Below are 16,567 nucleotides of genomic sequence, written 5' to 3'. Positions count from 1 at the left end.
CCAGGCCTGGGCTGGACCTTATTAGCTCCACCAGCAGTGCCAAGAGGCACCCCACTACAGCAGGAAGCCTCATACGTAAAGGCCCTCAGTTCTCTTTTTCCATGGGTCAGCAAGTACACTGTAGCCACTTCAGTCCATGGCCAGGAAGCCCGCCATGCCATCTCCTGCTGGTCTTCAGTGTTACAGCTCTGTCTCCTGGGTCTGGGAGGTTCTCAGCACAGGAACGCAGGCTCTTCTTGATGGTAGTGAGATACCCCCTCAACCTCTGTGTGGTAGGTGCTTATATAGGCAAGTGGCTCAATCTTTGAGCAGATTTTACACACCCTCTTTGCATAATAACTGACCAATCCTCTCACTGGACTAAACTGACCAATCCCCCCTCATGTGGCTCCATCTATTTGCATAACTGATATTTTCTATTGGCAGGGCCTGGCTTTTCCCTGGGTAACTGTAATAAGGGAAACTGTAACAACTCCTTAGGGCCCGGGAAAAAAAAACTCCCTAGCTGATTTCTTCCTCTCTCTCTCTTACGCAGAAGCAAGGCTAAAGGCTCCACAAAGAAACTCATTTCCCTTGTATTCCTATCTTGTTTGGTGTTTTTATCATGAAAGGGTGTTGAATTTTGTCAAATGGCTCTTCTATATTGATTGAGGTGAACAAGTGGTCCTTTCTGTTGTTCCATTAGTTTGCTGTATTACATTGATTGAATTTCTAATGTTGAACCACCTTGCGTCCCTGGGATAAATCTCACTTGATCATGTTTTTTGATTTGGTTTGCTAATATATTGTTTGGTTGATTGTATTTGTTTCTAAGTTTCTTTTCTTTCTTTAAGCTTAGCAGTATTATAGTCTTAGTCTGTTAATTCCTTTATCTAGTCTCAGTGATTGTGTTTCTGTGATCTGTTGTTCCTTCTGGTTCCCATGTTTAGTCTCTTGTTTCCTTTTGTGCTGGGCATTAGTTTTCACTCTTTGATGGCCATAATTATTGGCAGGAAAAAAAGGCTTAGAATTAAGACCTTTCTCCAGACAGGATGTTCATGTATTTATTAGAGTCACCTTGCCTTAGATAACCTTAACCCAAGTTCCAGGCTTGACTTTCCCTAGATTTCCAGGGATGCAAATCTGTGCAAAGGCTTGTTTACTTCATGTTTCTCCCTGTGTATATGAGGTGTATGAATTAGACTTCTCACCTGGACATGCCCTTGTTTTGACTTCTGCCTCTCTCCCTACAAAAAACACTAAATCCACAGCCCCAGTTCTTAGCTTTTTCTTCTGCTTCTCAAATCTCCTCACTGAAAAAGCATTTTTGAGTGCAAAGCTCACCTCTCTGGGCAATCACGGTTTATCTGGGTTCTCACTTATTATCCTGTACACTCTAATGTGATTTTATGTTGTATTTAATATTTCATCAAGCTTTATTAGTTGTGTTCATCATGAGAGTTGATTAAAATTACCAAGCCTGCCATTGCTGGAACAGAAACCTCAAAGGTCAACTGTATGTGTGTACAGAGGCAGCACCATAGCTGGCGTGAGGTGTCCTTACCTTCTTCTATCCTTTGTTTACATGTTACCTTCTCAGCGAGGTCTACACTGACATGACAGTCTCCCTTGCTCTGCTTTGCTTTTTCTTTCTCCACAGCACTCACACCTTCTAACAGTCCATATCATGGATTTGTTAGTTTTGTGGTGTATCTCCATTGCAAAAAGATTAATTCTAGGAAGGCAGACACCTTTGTCTGTCACTTATATTTCAATAGCTTACACAGTACCAGAGATATTAGAAACACTCAGTGTAAATTTTTAAAGAATGAAATGATTAATGCCCTGTGATGATTAATTTCACGTCAACATGAATAGGCTATGGTGCCCAGTTGTTTGGACAAACACTAGTCTAGATGTTGCTATAAAGGTATTCACATTAACATTGAATCAGTTAACCTTAAACTAAGATTACCCTCCATAATGTGGATGAGCTTCATCCAAACTGTTGAAGGCCTTCCGAGTAAACTACGGTTTCCTGGAGAAGAAGGATTCAGCTTCAACACTTCAAGTAGACATACGGATTTTGGATTTCCTAGCCTGCCCAATCTTGTGAGCCAATTTCTCAAAATCAATCTCTCTCTGGTTGTGCAGTGGTTAAACACTCAGCTACTAACCAAAAGGTTGGCAGTTCAAACTCACCAGCCACTAAGCAGGGGAAAGATGTGGCAGTCTATCTCCATGAAAATTACAGCCCTTGGAAACTCTATGGGGCTGTTGAGTTGAAATCAACTGGACCGCAAAAATGTTATTTACATATATTCCCTGCCCTAGGTGGTGCAAACAGTTTGCTTTCGGCTACTAACCTAGAGGATGACAGTTCTAACCCACCCAACAGTGCTGTGGATGAAAGACCTGGCAATCTGCTTCCATAAAGATTATAGCCAAGAAAACCATATGGAGCACTTCTAGTCTATAACATGTATTACCATGAGTCTCAATCAATTGACAGCAACACGTTTAGTTCCCATAATCATGTGAGAAATTCCTCTAGAAAAATCCCTCTCTCCCTTCAGCTGTGTTCACCATGAGAGTTGCTTAAAATGACCAAACCTGTAATTGCTGGAACAGAAGGCTCAAAGGTATGTTTTCTCTTTCTACAGGTTGTGTTTCTCTACAGAACCCTCAGTAAGACATGCCCTTTATTTCTGTTTACAAAAAGGTACAATTTGTGTCTGAATCATTAAATGGGGACAGGAAACAGAAATAAATGTAGCAAGCATCAGCATATAGAGGTTAATTTAGCCTGTCCAGAGGGGCAGGCACTATTTTAGCTGAGAAACAGTCCAGGGCCCTGGAGTTTTACGAGCAGGATATGGGCCTGATCATAAATTCCCCCAAAAGTTTCTTCCTTACAGACTCAATGTCATCCAGCTTGCCAGATTCTCCTGGAAATCCTTTTTGCTTTTGCTCTGCTCAGTCACTGATGAGTTTGGAACCCTGTTTATTCCGTCAGAGGAAGTCATCTCTTCTGATCTGACTGAGCAGTTCACAAGTTAGTCAGCATGGACTCATGCTCTTAGACTCTGGGGACCCCTTATATCCAAGACCATAGTCAGAACCCAAAAACATAGGCTAGAATTTTATAAGTGCACGGATACCAACCCCTACAGATAAGCTTTCTATAAGCACCATGTCTTTAGCAATTTTACTATCTTGTTCCAATTTGTTATTTCCCTTCAGAATGTACTCAGTCAGGGCATAACTATGGTTATCAGGCTCACCTCAGCATAATCAGCTGTTGAAAATGAACACAGCATTAAAGACCTGGAGGCCTGATAAACTTGATTTATGACTTAGAACTGGTTTTGAAAAATAATCTATGAATAAAACTTAAAAAAGATTTTCAGCAGATTAAGATTTTTTTCCTGTGAATCAATTTGTGTTTCTTATTTCTAAATTTAATTTAATTTATTAAAGTTAACTCACTATTTTCTTTGATTTACCATCTGAAGATCCAACCCCTTGTATACTATGAAGCCTCATACTGGCTAATTATATGCAGATATATTTGGCCCACAGGAATCAAATTTCTTTTAATATTACATTAATAGTATATTATTACATCAAACGCTACAAAATAAGAGGTTTTGCTAAGAAAATATTTTTCTACCAAGCTGCTGCTTCAGAGCAGCCTTAATCTCATTACTCCTGAGACTGTAGATGAGGGGGTTCAACATGGGGATCACCACCATGTACACCACAGACACCACCTTGTTCTGGTCAGTAGAGTAGCTGGACTTGGGCATCACATGAGTGAATGTAACGGTCCCATAGAACAGAGTGACTGCAGTGAGGTGGGAGGTGCAGGTGGAGAAGGCCTTGTGGCGGCCCTCAGTGGAGTGCATCTTCAGGATGGTGATGAGGATGTAGATGTAGGAGACAGCTATGACAATCACTGTGACCACAATGATGGAGCCAGCAGAAAATGAGGGGAGCACTGCAGGGATACTGACATCAGAACAGGAAAGTTCAACTAGAGGAGCAAAATCACAGAAAAAATGATTGACACAATTAGGTCCACAGAAGAACAAAGAAAAGAAGGAAATGGTAAAGGAGGAAGCATCAAGAAAACCACCTACATAAGCCATAAGTAATAACTGATCACAGACTCGTTTGGACATTTTAGTTGAATAAAGCAGTGGGCTGCAGATTGCTACAAAGCGATCATAGGCCATGGCAGCCAGAAGACAGCAATCAACTGACCCAAAGAAAACAGCTGATCCAAGTTGGATCCCACATCCAAGATAGGAGATTGTATTTGTCTCCACCAGGAAGTTTGCAAGCATATTTGGTGTGACAGAGGATGAATAGCCTATGTCAGCCAAAGCCAAGTGGCTCAGGAAAAAATACATAGGATGATGGAGCTGAGAAGAGATTCTGATCAGGATGATTGTGCTGAGATTGCCAGATATGGTCACCAGATAGAGGCACAGGATGACCATGAAGAGGACGACCCGAAGCGTAGGATCTTCTGTTAAGCCCAATAAAATGAACTCTGTCACTGCAGTGTGGTTCCCATCCACCAGGAAATCCATGAGACAATGTAGCTGGAATGAGAAAAGATCTGTGATGAAAAAATTACATTAAAAAAAAAAATTAAACAAGGTATAGATTTCATGGCTCCATTTTCTTTAATACACACATGGAAAGTCATTATACATAACGATATTGTTCAAGTGTCATTGCATATTAATATGTAATGATAAGTATATATTTGTATTTACTCAATATGCAATTATATTTATTTACATTTACTGTTATTGGCAAAAACGTCAGAAAATTCAATGTATGATGATTTTCCTTTTTATATTATATTTTTCCAAAAATGCATTTAAAGTGGTTTTTAAATCTAAAAAGTAGAAACTGATTAAAATAACAAAAAGAAATGGTGAGTATAATACAAAGAAAAATATAGGTTTTATATTGAAAGCTTGAGAAAATATTTATTACAAACTTAGAGAATGATGAGAATAGGGCTAGGATTATATATATATGTATATATATATATATGAAATACCTAGATATACACATATCCATATATACAAATATCCAATACAAAAATAAACCTGTTACTGCCTAATTGATTCTCACTCATAGTGACCCTACAGGACAGAGTAGAACTGCTCTATAGGGTTTCCAAGGATCAGCTGGTGAAATTGAACTGCCAGGTTTTTGGTTAGCAGCTGTAGTTCTTAACCACTGCACCACCATACATAGTTCCATTTTATTTTCTATAAAATAATATTAAGTGCTTTCATTATTATTTTGTAGATGAGGCAAATGAGTGAAAGAGATTATGTAACTTGCACAAGGTTACATAGCAAGTGTGGAGTCAAAATGTGATTGCCAGCAAGTCTGACATTTCTTTAGTAACTTTACTATAAATGAAGTTAAATAATACTTACCTCAGTATCCAATACACTTGCCAATAGGTGGATATTGGATTATCCTTTAAGCTTTTTGACAGCTAATATATGAGAAAGTAGGCTAGTGAGTTATATATTTTACAATGTCTGTGGGTCACTATGAAGCCTTGGTGGTGCAGTGGTTAAGAGCCAGGGTGCTAACCAAAAGGTTGGCAGTTCAAATCCACCAGCTGCTTCTCCGTAACGCTATGAGGCAGTTCTACTCTGTCTTATAGGGTCGCTATGAGTCAGAATCTACTGGACAGCAATGGGTTTGGTTTTTGGTTTATTGGTTAAATGAGATCATCTAAAAAGAATAGAGGTGCAATTGCTTTTGATAATGGTACCAGAAGGGAATTTCAAAGTAGAGATGAATGCAGTCACCTTTTGTTAATTTACTAAGTTTTTAAATATTTGTAATTAAAATATTATCGTTTTATCAAGCACAGGGAGTCCCCGACTTAGACCTGTTTCTGGTCTGAGAAATCCGTTCTGACGCAAGTCAAATGCATTTTTTTTAGTTTTCATAGCTGTCAATACAGCTGTGTTTTGAACGGTAAGTCATAACATTGAACAACCTTGAGAGAACTTCTGAGAATGACAAAGCAGCAAATTAAGTGCTGCAACATTGTATGTAGGACATATTATAGACGGTAAGATATGAAACAAAAACGGACGGTCCTACGTGTGCTTCATCCGTAACTCATAAATTGGGAACTACCTATAGTTTGAAATATCAATCTAATTACTACGCAAAACACTTTATGGTTAATAATCAGGACATAACTAAAGTGCATTTATTCGAACAAAATCATTCCCTACTCTAATAATGTTTTCTAATTGAAGCATTGTAGAATAAAATTATATAATTTTTAACATAATAAAGACATGCATTGGTCAATCATATGTTCTGTGAAATAGGATGTTATGTGATGTGGACATTATCATAACAAGCCCTTTACCGTCGAGTGGATTCCGACTCATAGCGACCCCATAGGACAGAGTAGAACTGCCCCATAGAGCTTCCAAGGAGCGCCTGGCCGATTTCAACTGCTGACCTTTAGATTAGCAGCCGTAGCACTTCACCACCACACCACCAGGGTTTCTGTTATATTAGCACCATATTAAAAACCCTATGGGAGTCAGCTTCCAGTCTCCCTTGTCACTGCTATTGCCACTGCTGCTGCTGGTGGAGCTGAGGGTGAAGGCCAGAGGAATGGGTGGCCATGGAGAGGAAGTGAGGAAGTGAGGGGGGAGAGGGCAGAGCGAGGCCAACCACACCCGCTGTTCTGCCAGTCTGAACTGCAGGAGCTGCCAGGTCCCCTGCAGCCCCAGCTGCAGCCACCACCTGACAAAGCCCAAGACCCCATGCCCAGAACCATGTCCTCTGACTCGCCTGCCTGTATCCCACCCGTGGTCCAGTGGTGCAAGAGTCTGGGTTTGGGCGTCTTTAAAACCACTGAAAAAAAATTCTTGTGGGCAATCAATTCTGACTCAAAACGAGCCTACAGGACAGAGTAGAACTGCTCTATAGGGTTTCCAAGGAGCAGCTGGTGGATTTGAACTGCTGACACTTTGGTTAGTAGCGGAGCTCCTAACCACTAGGCTACTGGAACTCCATTTAAACCATTAAAAACAAATCTGTTGCGGCCAAGTTGATTCGGAGTCATATGGACTCTATAGGACAGAGTAGAATTGCCCTATAGAGTTTCCAAGCAGCGCCTGGTGGATTCAAACTGCCAACCTTTTGGTTAGCAGCTGTAACTCTTAACCACCACACCACCAGGGTTTCCTTAAAACCATTACGGGGAAATAATAAAAGGAGAGCTGCTTACACTTTAAAGAAAAAAAAATTTTTTTTTTCACAGGACCGTGGACTATATGCTGTCAAATGTTTTAAGCCGCACCTGCCTGTGAATAGCTGAATAAAGTAAAATCTAAATATTTAAAAAGTTTACCCAGGATCACTCAGCTAGGGGCTATGTTGGCTCCCATGTCCAAATTTTTGGGCTTTACATTCTGAGCTTTGTGCACTGTTAAAAGCATTCAGATCCCTAAACAAAGTAAGTTTTTCTGCCAAGCTATTTACTAACAATAAATACCAAATGCATTTCAGAATTCACTCCATGGCAGTGATTTTTTTTTTTTTTTCTTTTTTAAGGGTAAATATCTTGTTTAGATACTGTTGAACGATCCTGAGCTTCTGGTCATATGGAATCCCGGTAGCTTGGATTGTCCCTTTTTATTCACATGAAACTGATTGTGGAAACAGAGTCATTTAGCCAAAGATTCTTACTAGCTGGTTGATTGCTTGATTACCTGTGCCCTCTTTCCCCCCCTTGGCTTTTGAGTACAGACAGCCTTAGAGAGTAATGTGTTCTCAGATGGTAAATGAAAATCAATACTTCAGATTCATTCACAAAAAAAAAAAAAAAATTTCTTGCCTCTCAGAATAAGAACTCACTCATCTTTCAGTAACAATTCTAAAGTCATTGTGATTATATAGTTTATCATTTATTATTCTTTGCCTTTGGGGATAAATCTCTGAAGAGTCTAGAGATTCAACTGTGAATTCAGAAGCACCATGGAGCATCACCACGTCCTGGAGCGCACACTGAGCAGTTGCGGTCCTCACAGGATTCTGCAAATTCTCAAGTGGTCAATGTATTCTTTTGTTTCTCCGTAGACGTTCATGCATAGGTCTATAAATTTCATTTAACAATTATTGAGGACTGTAATATAAATTGTCTCGTACCTAAATATTGGTTCCAAGTTTACTTTGATATTTCTGATTAAGGGATACTCAGTAATAAACCTCAGATATAAAAAGGTAATCTTTGCTTTATCCATTCTGTATTGTTCAGTGACAAACATTTTTTACGGATATTTATAAGACAAGTCATTAAATACCTTGGGGAATATGAGGTGGGACTTTATATCAAGTTGAATTTTAAAAAACAAGAATTTTTAGGACATGTACATTAATTATTATAACAAAAGTTAGAAAATACACATCTTGAAAATTCTATAGATAGAGAGCTAAAGTATAAAAAGAGGCTTGGAGGAATTCCAGACAAGAGATACTCTTTTCACTCACAGTGCCTCAAAGTGCTGCCTCCTGAGGAGTATTTTACAGTATGGGGAGGATAGTCATGGTAAACAGGCATCGTCAATCTGAAGACAAAAATCTTATCTTAATTCTTTGGTTAATTCTAATTTTAGAAACTCTATCTCACTCACTGAAAAATGAGTGAAGTGGGGTTTTCCTCCAACAAAATAAGAACTACCATTCGTTCAGAGCTTATTTTGTGCCAAGAACGATGCATAACGTTTTACATAAATATAATCCTCACGATTACAACAACTTCATGAGGTTACCTACTTTCATTATCCTTATTTTTCACATGAGAAAACTGAGAATGAGCAGTTTAAGCAACTGGTGCTAGCGAGTGGGGGGTTCCAACTCCCATTGTCAGTTTCCTGCTTCAAGTATCAACCACTAACCTGTCCAAATTAGTGCCCCAGACCTCCTCTGAAGCTTAAGACTTTCTGGAGAGCCACTAGCAAGATGTTCAGCTCACATGCAAGGACTGCCCAGATATGGGGACAGTTAAAGCCCGTAGGGGCAATCCACAACCAGTGGTGGCTGGAATTTACTGGAGAAACATCCTTCTCACCCTTTAGATGGACAGTTCTGGAAGGCAATCTCTGTGTTTCCCACACGTTCCAGGGGAATCAAGCTGTTGTAGCAGTGACTTTGACTACACACCCTTGTATTGGCTTTTCCTCCTTGGCTGTTTCACCCTCAGTTCTTCCTTACTGCTGCTTCTTTGGATCACCTCCCAAGTGAACTAACCACGGCCAAATCTTTGTCCCAAGCTCTGCCTTCCAGGAAACTCAAACTAAGACGGAGATGTACACCCCTGCCTCCATTAACAAGACAATTAAGGAGGTCTCTGATAATCACCCAGAGTTTGGTGTATCATCCATGGAATATGAAAGTCATAGGGATTGGTGTCTGACTCACGCCTACATTGAGAAGATGGCTGGATCTGTAGTCAAGTACAGCCTTTGCCGTCATTTACCTCTTGTCCATTCTCCAACTATAGCACCGTAGGAGCCAGTGGTAGCCTAGTGAGGAAAGGAAGGGAAGTACTTATGTGAGAAATTCCTGGAGATGCTGACCCTGCATTTCTGCCCTCCCTTCCTATCGCAAGCTACTGAGTCTGAGTCAGACACAGCTGGGCACAGAGCAAAGGGAGCAAAGAGCAAAAATTCTAAATTAGAAGAAATTGAAGTTTTGATTTTAGATTTATCTGGGATTTTTAATTTCAGAAAACGTATGCAAATAATTGAGACTAGCCCAAAATCTGTGGAAGATGCCCGTGATTTTATCTGGAGACAGGGAAGAGGAAATTGATAGGGAGACATTGAAGTGACAACAGTGAAAAAATTAAATCATCTTTTGTTGGCATCCTACTGAATCTTTTTTGTAGAAATTTTTACATTTTTATTAGAGTGATAACAGGACTTATTTTTACCTATGGTATTTGTAACTTCATATAGTGAATATTATCACTTTGAAATATGAGCTTATTTTGGAAGGTTCTCAATCAAATATTTTCTAATGAATAATTTACATATAAATAAGTGAAGAAAATACTTAAGCCCGAACCTAGTTGTGTAAGGAAAGGGTAATATTACCATAGCAACATGAATGGTCATAAGAGAAGATAGGCTCAGCAGGCTTTACTGCCTTCTGTATAAGTCAGTGAGAAAGCTATGAATGAGTCCAGGGAAATAAGGGACTCACCATATTCTGTAACTGTGACAGGACAGTAGCTTAGGCACAGTTCTGAGTATTTGGCAGTAATATGGTCGGAGGGATTTGTATGGTGTTTATTTTGCATTAAAGGTTTTCGTGGCCAACTTCTTGTTCTGAAGAGAAAGTCAAAACAGAAAATTTCTATATGGTGAAATGGGATTTGCTCAGCTGACTACGTCATCGGGGCATCAAGGGATGAATGGGAATCTCTGATTTTCAGAAATAAATGAAGAGAATCTAAAGTGATAAATATTTGCATTATTATAAATATTATTGTATGACTCTTAATTCCTTTAAGATGTATAAAACACATATAAAACTATAGCACAATGTTCATAGAATGAAAATAAACATATACGTTTTGGTATTTTATCTACATTGCTAAAAATTGCTAAAATATTAACTATAGGTAAACTTAAAATTAAGCGACACGTATTTTCATTCTGAGAACCCAAAACCAAACCCACTGCCATCGAGTCGATTCCGACTCATATGGACCCTATAGGGCAGAGTAGAACTGCCCCATAGAGTTACCAAGGAGCGCCTAGTGGGTTCAAATTGCCCACGTCTTGGTTAGCAGCTGTAGCACTTAACCACTACACAACCAGGGTTTCATCCTGAGGGCAACCACTAAAAAAGTAATGCAAAGAGATATACTAATGCTAATGGATAAATTAAATGGAATTTAATTTTTTTTTCGAATAATCCAAAAGAAAGGAGAAAAGGGAAAGTGAGGAGCGAAAAAAAAAAAAAAAAAAAAAAAAACCTGATACAGCATCTATGCAAAACCTTCCAGCTAACATCATTATAATTGTAAAATATTAAGCGACTTCCTTCAATGCTTGGGAAAAACTAAGGAGGTCCATTCTCATCATTTCTATTCAGCAATTTTCTGGATGTTCAATGTTCGAAGCATTGAAATAAGGTAATGAAAAGCATGAAGCTGAACTAAGAAGAAGCAAAATTGTCTCCATTTGCAGATAACTGTTCATGCAAAAAATTCTAAGAAATATACAAAACATACATTAGTGCTAATTTAGTAAGGTTCAGACATACAAAGTTAATACATAACAATTGATTTTATTTTTACAAACTAGAAGCAAACAATGTAAAAAGTATTTCCAATAAATAAGTCATTTGTTTTGCACAGCTTCATCATGCAATCTCCAACATTGTTCCTACCACCAATGTCATATTTTTCAACTTCTGTTCCTTCTTTTTCTTTCCAACATTTGCATTCCAACACCAGTAATTGTCGACACATCTTGATGGCACATTTGATCAATTTCAGACTCAGTAATTCATAAGAATCTTCAATTTCTTTATATTTGGCATTCATGGTTGGTGCATCAATTTGAATAAGAGTCATATTAACTAGTCTTCCTCGTAGGCAGATGGATATTAGCCTATCACTGACAGCATTGTATTTCAGGATAGATTTTGAATGTTCTTTTTGAAGTGAATGCAATGCCAATTCTTTTCAGTTTGTAGTTCCTAGCATAGTAGACCATTTGATTGTCAGATTCAAAATTGCCAATACCAGTCCATTTCAACTCACTAGGATATTGATCTCCAAGCCTTCATTTCATTTTTGACGACTTCCAATTTTCCTTGATTCATACTTTGTACCTTCCACATTCCAGTTATTAATGGATGTTTGCAGCTGTTGTTTCTCATTTTGAGTCATGCCACATAAGCAAATGAAGGCCCAGAAGGCTTACTCCATTCACATTATTAAGGTCACTCTACTTGGAGGAGGCAGTTCTTGCCCTGTTATATTTTGAGTGCTTTCCAACCTGAAGTGCTCATTTTCCAGCACTGTATCTAACAGTATTTTGTTTTTAACCACAAGGTTTTCATTGGCTAATATTCAGAAGTATATCACCAGGCCCTTCCTCCTAGTCTGTCTTATTCTGGAAGCTCCACTGAAACCTGTCCACCATGGGTGACTGTCATGGATTGAATTATGTCACCAAAACATATGAGTATCAATTTGGCTAGGTCACGATTCCCAGTATTGTGTGATTGTCCACCATTTTGTCATCTGATATGATTTTCCTGTGTGTTGTAAACCCTATCTCTATGATGTGGATGAGACGCGATTAGGGGCGGTTATGTTAATGAGGCAGGACTCAATCTACAAGATTGGATTGCGTCTTGCACCGATCTTTTTGAGATGTAAAAGAGCGAATCGAGCAGAGAGACATGGGGAACTCATACCACCAAGAAACAAGAGCTGGGAAAATAGCACATCCTTTGGACGCCCGAAGCCCCTGCGCTGAGAAGCTCCTCGGCCAGGGGAATATCGATGACAAGGACCTTCCTCCAGAGCCAACAGAGAAAGTCTTCCCTTGGAGCTGATACCCTAAATTTGGATTTGTAGCCTACTAGACTGTGAGAAAATAAATTTCTCTTTTTTAAAGCCATCCACTTGGGGCATTTCTGTTATAGCAGCACTCGATGACAAAGTCAGCGACCTTCCTGGTATTTGAAATATTGATGGCACAGCTTCCAGAGTCATAGCAACACTCAAGCCACCACAGCACAACGAATTGACGGAAGGGTGCTGGTACTACCTTTGAGGATGCACAATAAAGCCTCTGTCAGTGTGTTGTACTGTGGTGGCCTGTGTGTTGCTGGGATGCTGGGAACTCTGCCACCAGCATTTTAAATACCAGCAGGGTCACCTATAATGGACAGGTTTCAATGGAGCTTCCAGACTAATACAGACTAGGAAGAAAAATCTGGTGATCTACTTCTGAAAAAATTGGCCAGTGAAAACGTTATAAATAGCAATGCAACATTATCTGATATAGTGCCAGAAGATGAGCACCTCGTGTTAGAAGTCACTCAAGATACAACTGGGGAAGAGCTGCCCCCAGAAATGGAGTCAACTTTAATGACCTGGTTGGAATAAAGCTTTTAGGAACTTCATTTGCTGAGTGGCACGACTCAAATGAGAAGAAACAGCTGCAAACATCTATTAATAATGGGAACATGGAATGTATGAAGTATGAATCTAGGAATATTGAAAGTCATCAAAAATGAACTGGCAAGCATAAAAATTATTATCCTAGGGATTAGTGAGATGAATATACTGGTACTGGCCGTTTGGAACCAGACAATCATATGGTCTACTATGCCAGGAATGACAAATGGAAGAGGAATGCCATCACATTCATTGTCCAAAAGAATATTTCAAGATCTAGCCTGAGGTACAAAGCTGTCAGTGACAGGTTAATGTCCATACACTTACAAGGAAGACCAGTTAATACAACTATTATTCAAATTTACACACTAATCAGTAATGCCAAAAATGAGGAAATGGAAGATTTTACCAACTTCTGCAGTCGGAAGTAGATCAAACATGCAATCAAGACACACTGACAATTACTGGTGATTAGAACGCAAAAGGTGGAAACAAAGAAAAAGGATCCGTATTTGGAAGATAAGGCCTTGGTGATAGAAACAACACCAGAGATCACATGATAGAATATTGTAAGACGAATGATTTATTCATTGCAAATGCCTTTTTTCAACAACATAGATGGCAACTATGCACGTGGGCCTCAATGGATGGGAAACGCAGGAATCATATCAACTACATCTGTGGAAACAGATGATGGAGAAGCTCAGTATTATCAGTCAGAAAAGACCAGGGGCCAACTGTGGGACAGACCATCAATTGCTCATATGCAAGTTCAAATTGAAGCTGAAGAAAATTACAAGTCTGTGAGAGCCAAAGTATGACCTTCAGTATATCCCACCTGATTTTGGAGACTACGTCAATAAAAGATTTGAAGCACTGAATACTAATGAACAAAGACCAGACGAGTTGTGGGATGACATCAAGGACATCATAAATGAAGAAAGCAAATGGTCATTAAAGAGACAGGAAAGAAAGAAAAGACCAATAGCAATGTCAGAAGAGACTCTGAAACTTGCTCTCGAACATAGAGTAGCTAAAGTGAATGGAAGAAACAATGAAGTAAAAAAGCTGAACAGAAGATTCCAAAGGGCAGCTTGAGAAGACAAACTAAAATTTTATAATGATATGTGCAAAGACCTGGAGTTAGAAAACCAAAAGGAAGAGCACGCTCAGGATTTCTCAAGATAAAAGAACTGAAGAAAAATTCAAGCCTCGAGCTCCAGAATTGAAGTATTCTATGGGCAAAATGTTGAACAATGGATGAAGCATTAAAGATGGAAGGAATACACAGTCACTATGCCAAAAAGAATTGGTCAGTGTTCAACCATTTCAGGAAGTAGCATATGATCAGGAACTGATGGTATTGAAGGGAGAAGTCTGAGCTACACTGAAGGCACTGGCAAAAAACAAGGCCCCAGGAATTGATGGAATATCTATTGAGATGTTTCAGCAAATGGATTCAGTGCTGGAGGTGCTTGACTGTCTATGCCAAGAGTTTGGAGAAATGTTAGCTGGCCAACCGACTGGAAGAGGTCCGTATTTGTGCCCATCCCAAAGAAAATTGGTCCAGCAGAATGCAGAAATTGTCAAAAGATATCATTAACATCTCATGCAATTAAAATTTTACCAAAGATAATTCAAAAATTGTTGCAGCAGTACATTGACAGGGAACTGCCAGAAATTCGAGCCGGATTCAGAAGAGCATGAGGAATGAGGGATATCATTGCTGATGTCAGACAGATCTTGGCTGAAAGCAGAGAATACCAGAAAAGTATTCACCTGTGTTTTATTGACTGTGCAAATGCATTCCACTGTGTGGATCATAAGAAATTATGGATAACATTGCAAAGGATGGGAATTCCAGAACACTTAATTGTGCTCCTGAGGAATCTGAACATAGACCAAGAGGCAGTCATTCAAGGAGAACAATGCAATACCGCATGGTTTAAAATCAGGAAATGTATGTGTCAGGGTTGCATTCTTTCACCGGACTTAATCAGTCTGCATCCTGAGCAAAGGGTCTGAGAAGCTGGACTATATGAAGAAGGATGGGGCATCAGGGTTGGAAGAAGACTCATTAACAACCTGCAATATCCAGACGACACAACCTTGCTTGCTGAAAGTAAGGAGGCCTTGAAGCACTTATTGATGAAGATCAAAAACTACAGCCTTCAGTATGGATTACACCTCAACATAAGTAAAACAAAAATCCCAACAGCTGGACCAATAAGCCACATCATGATAGATGGAGAAAAGATTGAAATTGCTAATGATTTTATTTAATTTGGATCCACAATCAATGCCCATGGAAGTAGCAGTCAAGAAATCTAACAATGTATTTTGTTGGGCAAATCCGCTGCAGATGTCCTCTTTAAAGTGTTAAAACAAAGCTGTCACTTTGAGGACTAAGGTGCACCTAGACCAACCCATAGTATTTTCAATCACCTCATATACATGTGAAAGCTGGATGATGAATGAGGAAGATCAAAGAAGAGTTGATGACTTTGAATTGTGGTGTTGGTGAAGAATATTGAATATACAATGGGCTGAATGAAGAATGAATAGGTCTGTCCTGGAAGAATTGCTGCCAGAATTCTCCTTGGAAGCTAGGATGGCAAGACCTCATCTCAAGTACTTTGGAAAAGTTATTAGGAGAGGTCAGCCTTGGAGAAGTACATCATGCTTGGTAATGTACACGGTCAGGAAAAAGACAAAGACCCTCAACGAGATAGATTGACACAGTGGCTGTGCTCAAACATAGCAATGATTGTGAGGATGGCTCAGGACTGCGCAGTGTTTTCTTCTGCTGTAGATAGGGTTGATATGAGTTGGAACCAACTCAACAGCACCTGAAAACAACAACAATAAAATATATGAAGCCCTCATTCCCATGTATGCATTGACCATCTTACGACAGGTTCTCCAAAAGTGGAACCTTAGGAAAAATTCTTATACAAGTGGTTCAGTGAAGAACTGCTCTTGGGTGAAAGCTGTTAGTGAATGAAATAGGGGAGGAGCCAGACAAAGATGTGAGGTCATCTGAAGTGTAACTTCATCCTGGGTTTGCATGGAGCCTTGAATCTTAAATGGCACCTCAGAGTTGTTACATCTTGAGGGAAGGAGGTGGGTTTGTTTGTTTATTTGCTTGTTTTGTTTTGTGTCACTCAGTTATTGGGCATGGGCCACCCTAGTGTGAGGGCATGCACTTCCAAATAGTTCCAGTCAATTATATTGCTTTCAGCTGAAAGCATTTCTAAAAAGGGTACAGCTATAAGCTGCTATAAGCTGCTAGCAGCAAGCTCTCAAAGAAACTGAGGAATGTGTCCACCAGCCTGGTAAAGAAGATCTAGAAAGGGTACAAAAATA

At 39.3% G+C, this 16,567-nt stretch overlaps 1 protein-coding gene across 1 annotated transcript; it reads right to left on the bottom strand.

The window, feature by feature from the left end:
• Positions 1-3,089: 3,089 nt before the first annotated feature.
• LOC100660292 (olfactory receptor 5P76-like) lies at positions 3,090-4,577 on the bottom strand. Its single transcript, XM_064289198.1, has one exon. It carries the CDS (start codon positions 4,575-4,577, stop codon positions 3,633-3,635), a length of 945 nt encoding a protein of 314 aa, XP_064145268.1. The 3' UTR covers positions 3,090-3,632.
• Between the last annotated feature and the right edge of the window lie 11,990 nt (positions 4,578-16,567).

This window comes from Loxodonta africana, chromosome 7 (assembly GCF_030014295.1).
Source record: "Loxodonta africana isolate mLoxAfr1 chromosome 7, mLoxAfr1.hap2, whole genome shotgun sequence".
NCBI classification, from domain to species: domain Eukaryota; kingdom Metazoa; phylum Chordata; class Mammalia; order Proboscidea; family Elephantidae; genus Loxodonta; species Loxodonta africana.
This window is presented reverse-complemented; position numbering and strand designations above follow the sequence as displayed.

What these genes read in the sequence shown, in the direction of transcription:
- LOC100660292 (XM_064289198.1), bottom strand. Translation starts at nt 4,577, where the DNA reads ATGGATTTCCTGGTGGATGGGAACCACACTGCAGTGACAGAGTTCATT.